The following is a 20,819-nucleotide window of genomic DNA, read 5'->3' on the forward strand; positions in this document are numbered from 1 at the left end:
GCTTGCTATCATGTGCTTTGGTATGTACTTCACAACCACATTTGTGTCGCGTGGGCTTGTGTGAAAAAGAAAGCAGCAAAGGATAAATCAATTTCACAGCAGAACATCAATGGAATGCTTTAGTTGTATACATATAGCTATGTAGGTATATATAGGTATATATAGGTATACATAGGTATATATACCTAAGGTGTATAAAGGTATATATAGGTATATATAGCCAAGGTGTATGTAGGTATATATACCTAAGGTGTATAAAGGTATATATAGGTATAGATACATAGGTTATATACCTACGGTGTATCTAGGTATATAGCTATCACACCTTTATTATCCAGTATTATCCACATCTAGCTATATTAGTGAGGTGAAGGTGGTACCAAACATATACTAGCAATATAGCACCTCAAAGTAACATGAGCAATTTTTTCCCCACATATATCAGGTATTACTCAGTTTGAACATGTTTCACATGTCTCACTCAATACAGATTATAAATGTTTCAAAAATTCATAAGCGTTGCGTAGCAACTATGCTACGATCTCATTAATTACCAGCTAATGAGAATTTAGCAATAACTTGAAGCCAATGCAACATGATTGAATCTAAACTAATGGCAGTTATTGAATATTCATGAAATGTTTATTGAATGGTCTCCTTATTAACCACAATTAACCACACTCTGTTTGGAAAGATGCATAGGAAATCTGCTTTGTGAAGGATATGTGCATGAAGTATGCTTTTTGTTCATGGAAATGTACTTTCTGTGAGATATATCCAAGTAATCATGAAAGCATAACTGAGATAATACGGTGGATTGGTGTCTTTTTTCTCTTCTTCTTTGAATGAGCGATGATTAAAGTAGGAAAATAAGGATTGATAATTGGTAGATTATAAGAAATTGTAATTCTTGAGGCCCCCTTGTTTGAATCGTGTCTGTTTGATCAATTATCATCTTTACTCTGTCAAAATTTGTGTATAACCACCCTGTCAGTGCTTGTTTCAGGTTTGACTTAAATTTGGTTACTTTTCGTTAGTCAGCCTCATATTTCTTACTCTATTTCATAATCAACTATGACATTAAATCTACCTCATATTGCCTGGATTGTCAACTAGGAAGTTACCAAAGAAGTAAAAAAAAAGGAAGGATCCAGCGAGGAAATAAAGTAACTTAGTCTGAAAGAAAAGCTGCTTTTGTAGAGTGGGAACTTGATACTTAAATAAATGCCAGCAGAAAGAGTCCTTCGTGAATTTCTTCAAGTGTTGCCAATCTGTAAAAATTTGCTTTTTTCCGGGCAATCAATCTATATTGGTCAAATAATCTGTGCAGCACTGTGGGCAAGGTTGTCTGGGTTGGATGTTTCTGTAAAGCACACATATATGACAGTAGGTTTAACTTCGTTCACTCTACTGTGAAACAATTCAACCTTGACATTCAACGAAAAAATGAGAGGCAAATAAATTTTGGGACAAGCCAAAGTAGACCTTTGCTTGATAAAACATCATAGAATTATTGGGGAAGGTGATCGTACTAATCAGATCTTCAGGATTAAAAATGGATGAGGAAGTTAGGAAGAGAGTAGCTCTAGGTTCAACCTGCAGAAGGATTGATAAATCAAATATTATCCTTTCAGGGTATATTGTAACAGGTTAGGAGGTTACTCTTCTTCTTCAGAAGTCACAAGGACTTTTGTAGAAGTCTGCAAATTCTACCAACTAAACAGGTAGCTCTGAGGAGTCTGGTCTTAGTCTATTTTATCCAGTATGTTATCCAATTTGCATATCAAAGATTTCATGGTAGCGTATAGGGCAGAAGAGTGGGATTTGTCTGCAGAAAAGATTGGAAGTAAACCCCCCCCCCTTGAAAACACTTGGCAGTGTTTGAATATTCAGAATGTATATTTTACTATGGGTACGTTGGACTGGTAATCTTGAGTCATAACGCGAGTCAAGTTGTTGGTAACTACGTACCTGTTATGGCGCTTGCGTTCAGCGACTAGCTCGCTCGAGCAGGAAACTCCAGTAATTTGTCATACTTGTGACTATGCCTGCGTACATAGTTGTTCACCAGAAGTTCTCCTTGTATATTCATCTACTTTCCTGCAAAATTCACTTTTACCAGCAATCCGAACTGTACACCACATTTACCACTTTTGACCAGAAGATAAGTTTGTGGAATGAGTTGCTATTTTTCTGTATGACGTAGATCGTGTCATGCGGCCGACCCAGAGAGCTGGTCATGACATAGATCGTGTCATGCGGCCGACCAAGAGAGCTGGTCATGACATAGATCGGGTCATGCAGCCGACCAAGAGAGCTGGTCATGACATAGATCGTGTCATTCGGCCGACCAAGAGAGCTGGTCATGACATAGATCGGGTCATGCGGCCGACCCAGAGAGCTGGTCATGTCATAGATCGTGTCATGCAGCCGACCCAGAGAGCTGGTCATGACATAGATCGGGTCATGCGGCCGACCCAGAGAGCTGGTCATGTCATAGATCGTGTCATGCAGCCGACCCAGAGAGCTGGTCATGACATAGATCGTGTCATTCGGCCGACCCAGAGAGCTGGTCATGACATAGATCGTGTCATTCGGCCGACCCAGAGAGCTGGTCATGACATAGATCGTGTCATGCGGCCGACCCAGAGAGCTGGTCATGACATAGATCGGGTCATGCAGCCGACCCAGAGAGCTGGTCATGACATAGATCGGGTCATGCCGCCGACCCAGAGAGCTGGTCATGACATAGATCGGGTCATGCAGCCGACCAAGATAGCTGGTCATGACATAGATCGGGTCATGCAGCCGACCAAGAGAGCTGGTCATGACATAGATCGGGTCATGCAGCCGACCAAGAGAGCTGGTCATGACGTAGATCGGGTCATGCGGCCGACCCAGAGAGCTGGTCATGACGTAGATCGTGTCATGCGGCCGACCCAGAGAGCTGGTCATGACGTAGATGGTGTCATGCGGCCGACCCAGAGAGCTGGTCATGACGTAGATCATGTCATGCGGCCGACCCAGAGAGCTGGTCATGACGTAGATGGTGTCATGCGGCCGACCCAGAGAGCTGGTCATGACGTAGATCGGGTCATGCGGCCGACCCAGAGAGCTGGTCATGACGTAGATCGTGTCATGCGGCCGACCCAGAGAGCTGGTCATGACGTAGATCGTGTCATGCGGCCGACCCAGAGAGCTGGTCATGACGTAGATCGTGTCATGCGGCCGACCAAGAGAGCTGGTCATGACGTAGATCGGGTCATGCGGCTGACCCAGACAGCTGGTCATGATATAGATCGTGTCATGCGGCTGACCCAGAGAGCTGGTCATATTTTGCTAGCTAGTGTTTGTACATTTTGATGAGGTTTAGATTCTCAGACTGGCTTGAGCATCTCGCGCCTGCCAGTCGAATGCACCATATGTCTAACAAGAGTTATTAAATGAACAACAAATTGGTCAGCTATTGACTTTGGTCATGTGTGTATTTGACATGTCACTTAAGCTTTCTCTCAATGCAAGGGGAATCAGGATTTCGTGTTCCCTTGGGGAGGTAATGAAGCTAAGCCGGGATGCTGTGGTATCAGATGCCCCTGTGCATTTACCGAAGTGAGCATGGCTTCTGAACATTATAAAAACTGTTTGAAGATTCACTATAAAACATCTTTCACATACCACTGAAGTCTATAATCAGATATGATATTTTCGTTGCCCCCCCTTTCTTTGGGGGGTCTTAATGTTGTATAAAAATCCTCTCATTACCTTGATAAGACACCTACGGTGACAATTACCTGGGAATCTAAAGAATTTATCTCTTTCTCTTAAACTTGATGATTTTGATTTATCATTTGAAATTGAGAATATTCAATCACCTTCCAACTAATCTGCATTCAGATCAATAGTGGGAGAGATTCCACAGAGATAACTATAGATGAAAAAAGTATAGAGTAGAGTTCCAGTCATATTGAAACATGGAGTAATATACTGTTCCTTAGATCTAATAAATAAATGAACACCCTTTTATGTAAAACATGGCATTAATAATGAAATTCCTGTTTTATTAAAAAAAAAAAATTCTTACAACAAACAATCTGTGAAGGTGGCGTCAAATTGTTAATATCATTTGATCAAAACATTTTCCCAGTTTCTGTGATATTTGACATTTTGGCAAATGTTTCATTTTCAGAGAGTTTCACGCCAACCTAACTATTGTCTTTGAAAGTAGACCAACGGACAGGCCATACCTTTTCAACCAAAACTGTCGTTGATTGTATTCCCCTCTGACAGGTTTTTCGACCAATCAAATTCAAACTGCTCAACAACCACTGAGCTGATCATTTCAAATAGGTTTTTATTTTGTGTATGGATGGATCAATTCAGAAAGAAAATATTTCAGATTTGTCGAAGAGAAGCCTTTTCCCTGTGGTAAATTTCACTGATTCTTAAACTTTCTGAAATATTTCCTAGTTAACGTAATATAATATGCATCCAGAATAGCATGCTCTATTATGATATTTTTTCTTCAAAATTGGCGTGATATTTGAACTTTGCATCCAGATGACAAATTTCATTTCCAATGTATGAAAGTTCTTAAAAGTTGGTCTAGTTTTAAAATATGTATCCAGATAGTATGCTTCATTTTCCAGTATTTATTGTTATTAAAGTATTTTAACAGTCATAGTTTACAAATGTTTCTAACAAAGATCAGAATCAAATGAGGAAATTCAGAAAGGAACGTAAAGTGAAAGGTAAAAAAAGTAAATGTACATTTCCAAACATTCAAAATTTGCAACCTTAACGAAGGACAAATTATCAGGATTATGAAAGGGATCAGCAGGCTTAGCAGAATATTCACCCCAGTAACATCACATACCACCCACTAAGTTACTTTTTCAAGTGAATCAATGCTCTTTAAATAGCAAATATTAGACCCTATATTTGAATGTTTAAGAAGAAGATGCTAAAACAAGTGCTTTCATAGAGGCAAATGTTAGACCATAGATTTTTATGTATTAGAAGAAGATGTTAAAACAAAGAGGTTTCATAGAGGCAAATGTTAGACCATAGATTTGTATGTGTTAGAAGAAGATGTTAAAACAAAGAGGTTTCATAGAGGCAAATGTTAGACCATAGATTTTTATGTATTAGAAGAAGATGTTAAAACCAAGAGGTTTCGTAGCGGCAAATGTTAGACCATAGATTTGTATGTATTAGAAGATGCTAAAACAAAGTGCTTTCATAGAGGCAAATGTTAGACCATAGATTTGTATGTATTAGAAGAAGATGTTCAAACAAACAGGTTTCAGAGCGGCAAATATTAGATCATAGATTTGTAAATCACAGTGGTGTAACAATAAGCACCAACAGAATTCAATTATTACATTTTACCAATTATTAAAAAATGAATTTTTCTTCTTCATCTGGAGCTGTTCTTCAGCCAGAAGAACTTCATGATCTTATTCAATCCCAGGTCATGCAGGGAATAATCCAGAGAACAGAATTACCTCACACGTCCCTCAAAAGATTTGAAATCTCTACTCCTGGGATGGTGTCATATCCTTGATTGGGTGAATCGGTTCAAATTGTTCACTGGTGACTTGATTTGACCATTGAGGCTTCAAATGTAGGCCAGGTTAATAATTATACAAGGATGAGCATATAGTACTTTAATACTGAGTAGGTGAGTTTGCACCACATATTAAAGTACAGCCTAAGCGGAGGAGCAAACCCTTGTTCATCTCGACTACTCGACTCGTTAATGGATCCCTCTTCCCAAGGGGCTCCTTACGCATGTTTTAGAGCCAAGATAAGATCATGCTTAGTATGAGATTCTGTTGGAGACATGCTTCATTTAATTGTTCGGTACAACCAGCCCTGGCAGGCTCGTTGTAGGCAGCGACGACGACATCGGCTGCGAGAGGGATTTCTCCGCATCAGTCATTCTTCCCTTGGCAAATCCTGATTTCTCGGTAGACCGATGTCTCAGTCCTTGGAGAAGCCACTCTGCTAAAGACACTGAACTATTTGATAGCAATATCTTGAAATATGATTGTATGCATGCTTGGTTCATAAAGGTAAAGTTCATTGTAATTTGTTATCATGGGAGGGCAAGTAGTTTGCATGATTTTGTGTCCATATAGAAGACATTTTGGGGTTGAACTTGATAAATTTGTAGATGATATGAGAAACTTAAAATGCAATGCTGGAGGCCCCCAAAAAAATTCTACTTTTTTGGCTCATACTAAAGTATTTTAGTACACAAATAATACTGTGGTTCCCGTTTAGTCAAAAGAGAAATTTGATGTAAAAAAAAAAAAAAAGATTCTCACTGACCACTTGACTTTTGGGTAGCATTTCTTCGATTGAAAGTAAATTATGGTTAAAAAAACTGCCTAAACGTCTGGTCATATTAAGTAGGATACGCTGATATTATAGGCCAGTATACATACTGTGCCACACAATGTTGAGGTTTTGCCGCAATTGAAATGCCTGCCTAGTGAAATATGTTGACATCTAGGGTATTTCTTCATTTGATTTAGCAATTAATCGTGTTTGCAGTTAGTTTCCAGTCATTGGATGCAATATTAATCGAATCCACGAAATGTAAAGCTTTGGGTATGTCTCAGTCTCCCTGCCATAATGTAAGGCTTTCAGAAAGTCACAACAAAATCAGCGAAGGGAACACCACGGTAAAAAAAAGCCCCAGATAGATTCCATATTCCATATACGATTTCAAAAGTTAAAAATTTTCCATCTCAGTGCAATATATACATGCCTACTGTACATATGGTCCATAGGTGTTAGTTTGCATCACTAAGTTAACTCTGTGCATAGTGTCTTGTTGTTGGTTCTGCTAAGATAACTAAGTCACACAGGGCCTATTGTACAGTGTACTCTTTTGTAATATGATCTTTTTTTCCTGTACCTATGGGTTAAATCATTTTCATAGCTGAAGATAAAACAAAAGAATATATGGTCCATGTCTGAATTTGATAACATCAACAAAAATTGTGACTCAAAAGAGAATCACTTGCATGCATTGACTTCATAAACTCTTGAACATGGTTTCCCAAATTTTTGTTGCATTTTATCTGGCAGCTTTCATGTTCATAACGTTTTAGAGTTTTGATACAAAGGTCCAGTGGTTCTATCGTACGTGCCATATCATTTGGAGTAAACTGACTGAACAACTGCATCAGAGATATATATCTTTCAGTAGCTGTTTGGGCATCAAGTGCTCTAGCAGGCTGGCAAGAAGTTATACCAGCACCGTACGAGAATATTTCCTTTTCAACGTAAATAGAATTACAAATATAGGCAAATCAAAATTGTGACACACATTGGTAGAAAACAGAAATGCGAGAGAGGGTGAACAAGTCAGAGAGAATGAAGCACAGGATTTAAAAATGGTTACTATAAATCACATTTATTGGATTTTTGAAGAAATATCACGATTTATAGGACTGAATTTATCATTGGTCGAGAGGGGAGAGACCTGACTGTTGGACCGACCAGTTTAACAATATTTTCTGAATGAAAGAATTGGATTTCCATAACTTCTGATCTATGTTTTAAATTTTTTTTTTAAATTTTTATTATTTTACAGGACATGTGCCATGACCACCTTCACTTTGCTTGCTGTTCACCTGTCATGCTTCTCAAGGAAAAGGTAAATGCAAATCAAGGATCTGAATAATCTATCCTCTTTTTCACTTTTTTTCTGTGTATAGGACTCTAAAGTTCTAGATACTTACTATAGTACCCTTGTGTCCATCTCCAAACTTGTAATATCAGATGGATTGAGCATTATTTTAGCTTCATATTTCAGTTTGGATAATAGAGTAACAGAAGTATAATTACAAAAGAATGTCATACTGGGAATGTCATAAACACAAGAGAAAAAAAAGAGGGGCACTTTCTTTGCCGAAAATATGCAATCTTCTTTATGAAGTCTGAATCAGTTCTTGAATCGGCTTTGCTTTGCTGACTTTCCCTGTTTGAGTTTATTCTGATAAAGAGGACTTCCTCATTGTTAAACAATGCAAACAATTCTTGACATTGCAAAAGTTTTCACCTGCAAATCTCACCTGATCAGGTGAAGATATTTTCACTCTTTGATCAGACATAGGAAACTGACTGTTATGCTGCTTAAAGAAAAACCATGGAATTGCCATGATCTATCATTTCTTTACATTATAGTAATATTATTCCTATCAATCCTCCACCTAACCCTAGATGGTGATTTTGAGCTACTTTGTGCATTTTTGAGGAATCTATGCAGTTTTGATGACAATGGGGTCCTCAGTCTGAATAAAAAACACACTTGTGTGTGTGTTGCTCTGGGTGTATGTGACACTGTGCTTGTAAACAAGATAACTCACAGAGTGCATGATGGCTGACTTTGTACTTAGTGTTGTCTTAATGAGGGCAAGAACCCTTTTGCAATTGGTGGAGATCAAAGGTTATTTTATTAAAGGAGGTCAAAGGTCAAGGGGATTGAACTCTGAATACCTTCTAAACAACTTAATTCAATGTTGAATCTTCCATGAACTTCTTACTTTGTATACATTTTCACCAAAGAGAGTTACAAGTACCATGTTGTGTTATATGGTAGTCAACAGAGATCAACAGAGCACAAAGTATGCAACCTTGGAAAGCACAAAAACTCCAAATATATACTCGAATGAACTATACTTGGTATAGAGATCTACATTAGTGAGTGCAAGAATTGTTTTCATTTTTATGTAGTTCATAGGTCAAATAAGGTCTATAGAGTTGCATGCCAAAGTAAGAAAATCTTGTAAACAGTATATCTTCAGAAGTAATTTTGGTCAGAACTCATGCTTGACGTGTGGCTTCCCCTTGATTTGTGGTTAAATATTGGTGATGGTGGAGGTCAAAGGTTATTTACATTTACATCCTCCTAGGTCAGTAATTATGTATAGGAATGTACTGAGACAGTATTGTCAGGAATACTGCTATGAATAGAGAGCTAATTACATGTAAATGATGATACAGTGGGAGCTGGAGTTCAAAGGTCAAGTCAATGTAGAAAGTGGCCAAGAAAGAACTCCCATAATAAGTCAGCTTCTAATAACCCAAAAAATTGGCCAAGCCCCAAACTTAAAGCTGTTTAGTTTTTGGATTTTGGTTACCAACTTCTGGCAGTCACACCAACTAAACCAAGTTTTATTGAAACCTCTTTTCTTCTTTGTTGCTAGTTATATATTTTATATCATGGCAAAGATGGATATTGTCGAGCTCACTCTGATTCCAGTTCTGACTTCCAAACTTCCAGAAGAGACAGAACCCTGCATGTTCAAATTTTGAAAGGAATCACAAAGCCTTTGGGCTTTCTGGTTCAACTATTCATAGCCTGTGTCACATCCATGTCACAATACTGACACAGCAGTGTGCTGGTTTGCCTGCTGATTGACTTTTATAATGTAACCGCAGCATTGTAACAACAGTCATTTAAGAATGTCTCCAACAGTTACTTGCATGTACTAAACTGCTGTCTGTCAAAAGAAATCTAATATGTCATTAAGTATGTATGTGCTTAGTTACTTTCAGATGTGGATAGAACAATAGCCGGTGGAAGGGAGGAGGAGGGGGGTGGGGGTGAGGGTGGCAGAACCTGGGTCAGAGGGATTAAATTATAGCACTTGCAGTCATTGTTTTCCCCAGTGAAACATCCTACCATTTTATTTATATTGTAATTAGATATCTGTTCATATTTATTGCTGACATTTTCACTCCATCACCTAGCAGTTGATATGAAAGGAATGTGATATTCAAGCACTGATAAAAGTGAAAGTGTATTATTGTAGCAAAATAAAAATATGCATTTCACCGCTTTGCGTCACCAATGCCCTTTGAATTAAGACCTCCCTATGTATGACATAAACTCAGAAGTTAGTAAGTAGGAATGTTACTGTGTACATGATATGGGTATACCTCAGATGGTTGTCCGATGAATTCCAACAACTTAATACCAGATGTAGACTAAATTACAGGGAGTCCTTTCTACCAGTAACCAGGCTTGATTAGGACAATTATCACCAACTCTGTGATGTCAGATGAAATTCGGCAAAAGTACCCGCCAAAATTAAGTGGTAAATTCACAGGGAAAAACACATTTGTAGGTCGTCGTTTAAAATGGAGCCCAGCATGTTGTCTGAGAGCTTGGTCAAAGGCTTTTGTAAATTTTATTTGTAATCAAATTTTGTTGCATTGTTATTGCTCTGCTGTATTAATTGCTTCTGACTGTGAAACTTTTTGACTAAATAGGGCATAATCAGAATTAAGTGGGTTTTGTATTTCTTCAGGTTGAAGTTTAATCAAATAGGTCTGTTTTAGCGTGTGTGGATGAATCCTGTTAAATGTCAGTCACTTTCTGGTCTTCAGATATATACTGTATGTGTCTGTGAAGAGGTAATACGATGATGAAGTTTTTGGTTAAACTTGTCATCGTAAGCAAAAACTGGTCAATATTAAATCTAAGTCTTGTGAATTGATTGGATTTGAAGAAAGCTAAAGGAGAGGCTATAGAAATAATTTGACCTCTTTTTTGTTTTACTTCATTGTTCATCTTGTTTCAACCAATTTGATATAAGCTTTATTGTTGTTCAAATGTTACATGTAGATCTATCTAATGTATATTTTATATATATTATAGCCTATATATATTATATATGCATATATAGTTGTTGACTGAGTTGCTTTCTGATAAATTTGCAATGTTATCAGACACATACTAGCATCTCATGACTAGGTACTTCATAGCTGGATTAATCAAGCTTCATTTTAAAAAAATTTTCCAAAATTTTCCCAATATGCTGTTTACAAGATATTACTTCTGTAATTATGTACGTGTCTGTGTGAAGAAATATCAACATCGTTGGATTTATTAATTAGTCGCTGCTTATTAACCTTTATTTAGTCAAGAAATCTAGGAGGGGGTACTTGATCATTTGCAATCTAATTATGACTAATACGCAACAAGTTAAGGGCAAAACAGCTGGACCAAATGCAGAAATCTTCTTTAGGCGATCAATAAGTTTAACCTATAAAGCCACATCTTTGACAATTGTAAATTAAAGCATTATTCTTTTAAGATTTAATTTATATGAAAATGAAGTCCCAGACAATTTTTTTTTCTCATAGCCATCTTATTCAACTTTTTGTTATGCGAGTATAAAGGAGAGAGAACAGTTTAACACCCTAATATTTTTATGCTAAGTGCCAGTGAAGGTAAATATATCAAAATAAGAGGGACTGACTTGGATGATATCAGGATCTCCATTTAAAGGCAGATGGACATAAGAACTGACTTATCAAATTTAATAGACAGATGGGACAGCTAGACATGCTAATTGGTAAATTGAACATATGTTATCCGCTAAAATGACCAGAGGCATCAAACCTTTGCCCTCCACACATGGTATCTGGCAGTTGGCAAGATGAAACCTTTAACAGTTAGTTCATGCAAGAATAAGTAAGAGTATATTATAAAACAATAGGAAAGGAGGAAAGATTCTACGACCTCAATCAGCCATACCCGAGTGGCTCATCCTCCACTTATGTAAGCGGCTTTTCTTTGTTGAAATGTCGAGGTAAAAGTTACAGGCTCAACTTTAGGAATGGCATTTCCCAACAAGCCAAATTGACTGGATAAGGTGATTTTGAAAATGTTCCTCTGCGACCTGTGACGAAGTTGTGTAAACTGATCTGGTGTAGAGAAGTGCGTCTCAAGCACACTCAAGTTACCGGCCACCCTCTCTGCCGCCTCACATGTGGGAGTTCAGAAGTACTGGGGTGGAGTGTATTGTGGGTAATTAGTCCAGTCGCGAAATTTGTGTCAAGTGACCTTGTTACAGCGTGGGTCTAGCATGTGGTATCGATAGGGCTAAATTAGCGGCGAGAATCGTACAGATCAGAACAGCTTTGAATCCAGGGTCTATCGCATGGGGTTTTCCTCGCTCATCACTGTTATGAAGTTTGCCAAGTCATTTTTTGGTTTTGATTTCTGGAAATGGTTAATTGTGTCGAGATATTGATATACAATGTGAGAACAGCTACATCTGGTGTTCCTTGCAGGTTAGTTTGACTTATTGTATTTGGTTTGATATTTTAGATAACAAAGATACCAAGCACCTCTTGGAGGTCAGTGTGTGATCTCTCTACCTGTATGCTTATTATTCCATTGTTTTATTTGCCAAGCAACGGTCAATCACGTTGATCAGCATTAAGCCATGTGCTCATGTCTTTTACGTCACTTTATGTCATTTCTTATCATTGGATTATTATTAAAGTATTTGTGTTATTTGATCTATCTTTCGGTGTCATGGATCCTTTAGATCATTCACTCCTTTTCATTAATTCTCCCCACCCCCCCTTCCCCCTGCCCACACCACAATCCATTCTGAAACAATTTATCATTTGACTGTTTGTATGTTTGTGTGAGATTAAAAGTTCTCTCATTCTATAGTTCAAGTTGCAGTATCAAGATTGTATATTTGAATAGCAGCTGGGGCTATTCATATACCATAGTGGTATACATTCATGTAACGGTGTGCCGCTTGTTTAACATTAAGGATCAAGGTAGCAGATGCTATAAGTGCAATAAACTGACTCTTAAAATTTGTTCATATTTTTTACACCTAAATTAAAGTTTAAATGTATTAATATTTTTTCACGTAATATTCCCAATCTGAGTGATAAGATTTCCATATGGTACATCTCATATTCAGATTTTGTATCCATTGATATTTAACCATCTATATGTATCTAAAGAGACTGCCAAAAAACACCTAAACTTTGCACAATAGCCAATGGTTATAGAAGTAATGAAAGGAAACAGCATGGTTTAATCTTGGGAAGGTACAAAAAAGAAATGTAACTATTAAATAGAAACCTTTTTACTACAAATATTGCGGATGATCACTGTAACTTGTTCAGTCCTCAAGTTTTCTTCCTGTTTCCACTCTGGTACTAGCACTATTTAAAGTAAGGAAGCATAAAACTGACAAGATTAATTTAAAGTCTTCCTTCATTTAATTATTCATCTACATTCTTGCAAAAAACAAAGTTGAAGACGAAATTGAATATAAAAAAAAAATAACCCCAAATTAGAAATGAATAGTATTCAATTACATACCTGCAAAATAAGACTTTAGCAAACAGAGCTAGCAGGCTAACTCTTAGTTGTAAACTTTATGATATCAGAAGTGTTCAAATACCCAGGCGGGGTTGATTGACTTCATAAGTGGAACACAGGAAGCTCACGTACCATGCAACTTATTTTCTGTATTTTAATTTCTGTAATATGTCGATTGGACAATTGGAGTAACTAAAGAAAGGAAGGTATCCTGCAATCATTGTATATATACGATAAATACGAACAGCGTGTCATATCTTGGCATTATTAGCCAATTAATTAATTAAAACTTAATACCAACAGAAGTCAGCCAGTCATAGGATACATTGCACTAACCAGAGAGATGTCAGTCCTCCAGCTAAGGGATTATTAATATATTTTAGATTTCTTTCAGCTAAGTTGAAAAATTAATTGTTCAAGCCATAATGGGGTTATGGGGTTGTTGAACACAAGAAACCGAATCTTACTACCCTGCACTGTGTTCCTGTTATCTGTAGTTAAATTGTGTAATATGTTAAATTTTAGCATTTCTACACTATAGCCATAACAAAATAAGAGTCAAATAAATCAAGAAATGAGTGTACCCTTCGCTCATTAATTGTACTGTAATTGTGTATTCAATGTGGTGGGTTCGCTATCTAATTAATACTTACTGACCAGATGTAGGCCAGTCACAGGATACATGGAACTGACTACAGTGATGAGAGAAATCAAGCTCCTGTAAGAAATAAATATTTCGCTTTCAATTCGTCTTATTAACATTTTTATATTTGTGTTAATTTTCGACATTCACACAGTGTGTCTTGTTTTCGGGCAATTCAGATTTCTTAGAATATTTCCAGGAAATTGAATGGCTGTAAAATACTCGGTAGTTACAAGATCACTCGATCGTTCGATACTTTTTGTGCAAGCTTTTCAACACAAGTGATATGTGACCGTGTTATCAGAAATTGGATGGCTTCAAAGTATAAATATACCAACTAATCAAATTTGTCTCTTCTTTGTGTTTTTTTCCCTTGTAGGTAGCGATGATGAGAGCCAGGCTCGAGAAACGTCAGTATAAAACTTCAAAAATAGCCGAGTTGTAAGTATCCATGTTTTTTTCTGATCAAATGGCCGGGTGAGCGGTGGTTATAGGGAATTATAAACCGTCTTTCCGACACCCTTTTAAGTAGTAGAGAAGCTGATAATAGAATAATAACATAAAATCGACTTTAATTTTCTTAGTTATTTATACTAGTCATCAGTCATAACTAGTACACCAGAACTTTAGATGTTAGGCCAAATAGAGAAAAATAACATGGTTCTCGTCCCCTGCACTCTTCCTTTGGTTGAAACAGGCAGTGTCAAATGTGATTTGAAATTCTTTGAACATTAAATTGAAAGAACTACCTACATGAGAACTACCCCCATATGTGTGGATATTACTCCACTATAAAGCAAAGTTCCAAAGACTAAAAAAAACAAGAATATTTGGACTGTAATCTACATTCTGAATAGACGTAATGAATATTCAAACAGCCAAAAAATTGAAACAAACTTGGATTTGAAACGTGTATCTTTAAATAAATTTAAATTATCCTAAGATATCATCTCTTACAAATTTCAGAATTTAATATGTTGCTTGTATGAAAAATTGCACTCTTGAAGTTGAGTGTATTGCAAATTAATATGGTGATTTTCAGTGCAGGCCACGGTCTGTTCTTTTTCGCTTTAGATTTTGAATGTTTAATGAAACATCATTTTTCATTGAGATATAGCTTCAGGCTATTTGCTATTTGCTAGGAAGACAAGATATTTCTTTCTTGAGGTGTTGCAGCAAAAACCCCAAAATGTCCCAAAAGAGATTGTTTATATGTCATTTCCAACAAACTTTCAGTGTCCCTTTATACTTCTTCTGTATTGTTTAATATGGATTAATTGCCAGTATATTATTAGTGGTGATGAAATTAAGGCCACATCTGTATCCTATGTACAGTCTATCGAGATAACCTCTTTTAAGATAGACTTGTGTTAATGTATGTCAGAGACCCAAGTGTAATTTGACACAAAGTCCTGGCTGGCATCGTAATGTGATCCAACTTGAATTTTATATGATGGTTTGTAGTTTCTTCACTCCAGCTGTAATTTACACCAATTAACAGATACCAGTTTAGTAGGCTATCAAGCCTATACAAGGAAGTTTTTAAATCATATTTGTTGGTGCTAAAATGTGTATAAAATTGCATTAATCCATTTGTAGCAGTGGAAGAAGGTTGTCCAAGATTGTGTAGGCTATAGTGGAAACATTGGGTGCTATGCTGGTTTCAAATTGAAACATTAACTCACAAGGGAGCGAGTAGAAAAGTACCTCTTGGATGAAGTTTATTAGATATGTAAGTTGTGAATGGTGTTTTGTTGTAGAAATTTGACAATTATATAATGTCAATATGTTGGTGCCGGACAGGATGGAGTAGTTCCTGCTGAGAGAAGAAAATAATATATATATGTTTTTCCTTATTTCATCTGAAACCATGTGAATGAAGCTATTTCATTGCCTTCTCTGTTCAGTTGTTGATACTTAGTACAAAAAACTATTTGGTTTTCATTGAAACTGGTAGAACACAGTTGTCGTCTCATTGATCCATTAACCCAGCTGTAAAAGTTAACCAAATATCAGGCTGTACTTAAATATACACCAATAATAGAAAATACAATATTTTTTAAAAGCATATTCAAAATGGAGCATTCCGATCATCTCTTTCATCATGCTGATAGTTTAAAAACTTATTTTCAAATATTCACCCTCAGTATCACAGTGATGCTTAATTGTAATGGTTTTATCCTATAGATAAAAAAATTACTATAAATAAGTATTATTATTATTATTATCATTATTATAGAAAGTGCATTTTTCCATGGACAAAGGAACACATCTTTTGCATGCATCCTTCATCAAGGAGAATGTTTCCTATGGAATTTTTCATACTACCGAGGGTGTGGATAATTGTGTGAAGGGTTCAGTGCGTGTCTGCATATTCTTGGTTTTAGAAGTAACTAAAGAAGCACCGGATATATCCGGCGATTGCACTGGAACAAAAGGAAACGCATGTATCCCCCAAAAGTTCATAATAATAATCAGCAGTTATGTATCCCAAAAGGTCCCTCTGTGCAATATTGTCATCTCCATTTAATTATTTCAATTTTTCTCGTTAACAGATTAATTAGTTATTGTCAACAATACAGTGAGTTTGATAATCTATTGTCAACAACAGAACTCGGATCTAATCCTTGGATAACAGATGACCCAACTCTTTGGGAAGCAGCAAGTACAATGTGAGCCTGTCATGTTTCTTTGTTTTAATTCCATTTCATAAACTTACTCTCTACCTTGGTTAGTTATAGTATATGAACGGATAATATTGACTCCAAATTTCATCTGGATAGCATCAATTGGTAGTGAGCCAGGACCATGGTATACTGAGGTCAACTCATACAATCCTGTCTTATCCAATCATTTCTTTGTTCCTTTGAACCTCTTTTTATATTTCTCAGTCAGTTTTATGTGAATGTACTCCCCTGTTAGCTTTAAAATTAATCTTTAAAAGAACTATGTTGCATTAAAATATTGGACTGAATTGATATCCCTTCCCATCCATCTTACTCTCCCCTCCCCTCCCCTCCCCCTGTAGATAACTTTTAATAACTATATAACTAAACTGTTGATGTTCAAAGACCATTGCTGCCCCTTGATCAAATGACTACTGTGTTATGTGTTGAAGGAAGATGACTTTGTGCAAGGAGTTGAAGCCTAGGTTGTCTAACAGCCTTAAATATTTTTTCTTGTTTAGGAGTTTAAAGGATGCACCAGTGTGGAGGGTAAAGAAGTGGGGATACTCTTTTGATGGTCTCCTAAAAGACCCTCTCGGAAGGCAAGAACTGTCAAAATTCTTGGCCAAAGAATTTAGCGAAGAAAATCTCAGGTGAGTACAGTATTTGTTCCTTCATTGAAGGAAAAAGGAATCTAAGCAACATTGATGTTGTGTGTCTGTGCGTGTATGCATATGTGTGTTTGCAAACATGTATGTATGTATGTGGTTTGGTAAACACTGTAACTTGAAAACTACATGTACATTTTACTTATGTTTGTAATGTGGATCTACCCTGTGTACAAAAGCCCTTGTGCACAATAAGAACTTCAGACTGGCTTTGCATACGAATTCCTCAAAGCACAAAATAAGCTTATAACTAGAAATCAGTTGGGCAATTTTGGCAGCTTAGGGATTTGCAAAATGCCTTTCAAATGCGCTCTTCTCTATCCGTGATATTTCCGAGATTGTTCGACGTAAGTCGACCACGATAGCCTCCCCATACCAGTTCTGTGAAATCCTTCTCTGTGTCATAAATCTAATACTTTTGACTTCCGCTTCACAACTAGCTCCCAAATCTTTCCCTGTTACCAGCCATCAAACGTCCAATTTGCAACCATTGCGGCCATTGATTCTCTGACACAAATTACCCTCGGATTAACTTCGTTATGTAGTTGTGTAAGTCTACACAAATGTAGATTAAAGATAAAAAAAATCATGTTGTTGACAACGACAACAACAACAAAAAGCCAAAGAAAAAATAACAACTTCTTGTTTTATGTGAATGAGTCCAAGTAGTTGCCCGAGGGAACTACAAATGCAATGCTCTGTGGATCACTACTAGGATTAACTGTTTGCAAACAATAACAAATCCATTCAGCTTTTGGACTTGGCTATTTGACTTTCAGGCTTTTACAAGAGCATGTGTATTCAAGTGTGTAGCATATGCATGATGCGTATAGGCCACTCGCCCTAATCCCGCATCCCGGCGATGATCTAAAAGTGTTGATGTGAAGCTTCTCTTATGAATATTTAAAGATCAGGAGGGGTCAAAAGTCCGAAAACCTTGTAAATCATGATAATAGTAGACGCAAAGCTTGGATGAATGTCAAACTTAGTATATATCCAACTTAGTGAGTTCAAGAACTCTATTCTTTTCTGTAGAAGTCAAAAGAAAGTCTGAAAATCCTTACATAAAAAATGATAAGTAGAAATAAAACATTAAAATATTTGTTGGGAAGGCTTTTAATTGCTCCACTTCACTTTCTGCCAGAGTCCATGTGATCTAGTGCCTCTGCAGATATGGCAGATAACATGCTCTAGCAATGATCTCTGTTAATAGCATATACCACCCATAGCATTATGGTCATTAGTGGGATGGATCACCTATCTATAACTCAGTATGCTTCCGGCAAACCTCAACACAGCGGAAGTACATAGCCACTCAGAAGAAACGTGGTTTAAAGCAACATCAATGTTACGATACACATCGATGCTTTTTGCTATTACGAATATACCAGACGATTTATCAAAATATGTTGACTGACGTAAGCTTTGATTGATCTATCCCTTTGAAGCTTGTGGCTTGCGAATTTCGTTCGGAATACAGACGCTCTTTTTACAGCTATTGACTATTCTGGTCTCTCTTTCTCGCGAAATATTACTCATCAGATCCTTAGCAGTCTAGCTATAAATCCACCGAGAAAATTAATCGCCACAGTGTCAGAAATCCTTTTTGGTTTTCATAGAAATTTGGAGTGCTAGAGGCAGACGATATGATTTATCGCCGCTGTTACACTGAGCACATTAGAAGCGTGTGATAGAGAACCCTGCAGAGTGTACATTGCATGAACGTGTGAGAAAAGCAATGTAAGGTTGTGCGCGTCTGTGGCGGTTCTAGATCACTGTGAAGTCACTACAGAGGAAGTATAGTAATGCAATCAACATGAATGTTACTTGGAAGATTATATATGTCATTGGGCTTAACATTAAGCACGCTAACATAACTACATTTTGTGTTAATGAAATTATGACATTATGAAATTATGGCAATCTGCAGCTTATCATCATTCTTCAACTGTTCTGGGTAGGATAAGGATAACCCCCCCCCCACCCTCTAAATATATGTGACGTCAAGTCCTTCCAGAATCACATTTAGGAAGATTATAAAAGTAAAGGAATATTAAAGATTTAAAGCTGGAAAGTGTCATAGTAAGAGATAACATTAAAATTTTATGAGACACAAACTTTTCTGTATTGGATGGGAACTGTCGATAACGCAGTGTTTAGAATTATCAGCCAGTCTGTCTTTGTTGCATTGATCTCTAAGTCAGATTATAGTATAAATCCAGTTATGTGATATAGATATTACATACACCCCAATGCAAAAAATAGCCTATGAATAAAGTCTACACTTGCAGACTTAGAATTTCATAATTTTAGCTGCCATAAATCATTTTCTACTGCCATTTTTCCTGGAATTAATACAATTAATCAACATGTGTCTACTGGCAGGAAAATGAAAGTCCACTGGCAAACCGTGAAATCCACTGGAATTCAGCCAGTAAATAGCCTGGGTCTGACCTGGGTATTATCTTTGAGATTTATTGAAATATAATATTGATATGATATTAGGAGAAAATTATTCTGGAACCACCCCTCTAAATTCCATCCTGCCCCCTTCCATAGTCTACTCCCCACTCCTATCTCCTCCCCCCCCCCCCAACTCTCATTTCCTCTAGCCTGTACAAAAGAGGTATGGAGAATGACATACAATAAACAGATTCTCTGTGACCGTTGCCTGGTATCACATTTTGAGCTGATAAGTTTCAGTCCTTGTTGTACCACTTTAATCTTATCTGTGTTGGTGAGTTAGTGCTGATATATGTTCAGTGATTGATGGTGCAGGCTACCTGTCACCTGGGTCCATTAGTTGATTACATGGCTTGCTTCTGAAGACCAAGATTAGATGAAAAACTCTATGATAGCTCTTGTGGCTATAGAATATGTGTTATATCTTTTTATCGCTTTTTAGTGTCATGAATGCCCAAGATGGAATTTGTTTTTTCTTGCATCGAGTTGAATTAGAATTAGTCAAGAAGGCAAAGTCAGGTAATGAATTACCTGGTCAAAGTTCATGTTCAAATGGACAAAATGGAGGATTTACACAATATTCACCATTATAAAAATGAATATTCATGAGGGAATTGACCTATAGCAACTTTGTTGATACAGCAGTTTTAGGATGTTTTAGGATTTATTTAGGGAATATTGTAATCTATGGTTTTGTTGAGTGGAAGAAAAAGTTGATATAAAATGATATCAGAAGGAAATGAAAGAACCTTCTCCTGGACGGCAAAGATGTGAATTTTTGTTTAATAAGTCATGGATGTAATTAGCATCACAACATATGACATGAAAAGAAATTTGTTTCTCTTTACCTGTCTTCAAATCATCTATGACACTGGAAGGTACAGTATTGTTATAAGAAATGTGCTAACATTACACAAGGGGAAAAAAGGACTTTTGTAGTGAAACTGTCGAAGGCTTTGACATTAAATCTGATTACACTTTGGACCATGGTGTAAAGTACAAGTGATGAGCTGTTGCACTGTTCTTACGTACTCACCAGCTTCCAATAATTCATTTTTTTTACTTTTCATGATTTTTTTGTGATGAGGCTCCCCATACGTGGCATTATATCTAACATAGCTTTAACTTTTATTGCTCAGGTTGTTCTTTCTTTGTTTCCATGAATTAGTAACAAGGTGTGGAATTCTTTTTGTCAGGTTTGTCATATGTAAGGGTTGTAC

The 20,819-nt window shown here is 36.8% G+C and overlaps 1 protein-coding gene across 18 annotated transcripts in view; it reads left to right on the top strand.

The window, feature by feature from the left end:
- LOC139971895 (regulator of G-protein signaling 7-like) overlaps positions 1 to 20,819 on the top strand; it is a 141,728-nt gene that overhangs the window by 103,815 nt on the left and 17,094 nt on the right. For all 18 annotated transcript variants that reach the window (XR_011794522.1, XR_011794523.1, XR_011794520.1 and 15 more), the window contains 4 exons: positions 7,607 to 7,669; positions 14,182 to 14,243; positions 16,358 to 16,474; positions 16,990 to 17,121. Coding sequence is in view for 11 of the 18 variants with exons in the window: in XM_071978717.1 (XP_071834818.1) it covers positions 7,607 to 7,669; positions 14,182 to 14,243; positions 16,358 to 16,474; positions 16,990 to 17,121 (374 nt within the window). In the remaining 7 variants the exon portion in view is untranslated. The remainder of the gene's footprint in view (positions 1 to 7,606; positions 7,670 to 14,181; positions 14,244 to 16,357; positions 16,475 to 16,989; positions 17,122 to 20,819) is intronic.

This window comes from Apostichopus japonicus, chromosome 8 (assembly GCF_037975245.1).
Source record: "Apostichopus japonicus isolate 1M-3 chromosome 8, ASM3797524v1, whole genome shotgun sequence".
In the NCBI taxonomy this organism is placed as follows: domain Eukaryota; kingdom Metazoa; phylum Echinodermata; class Holothuroidea; order Aspidochirotida; family Stichopodidae; genus Apostichopus; species Apostichopus japonicus.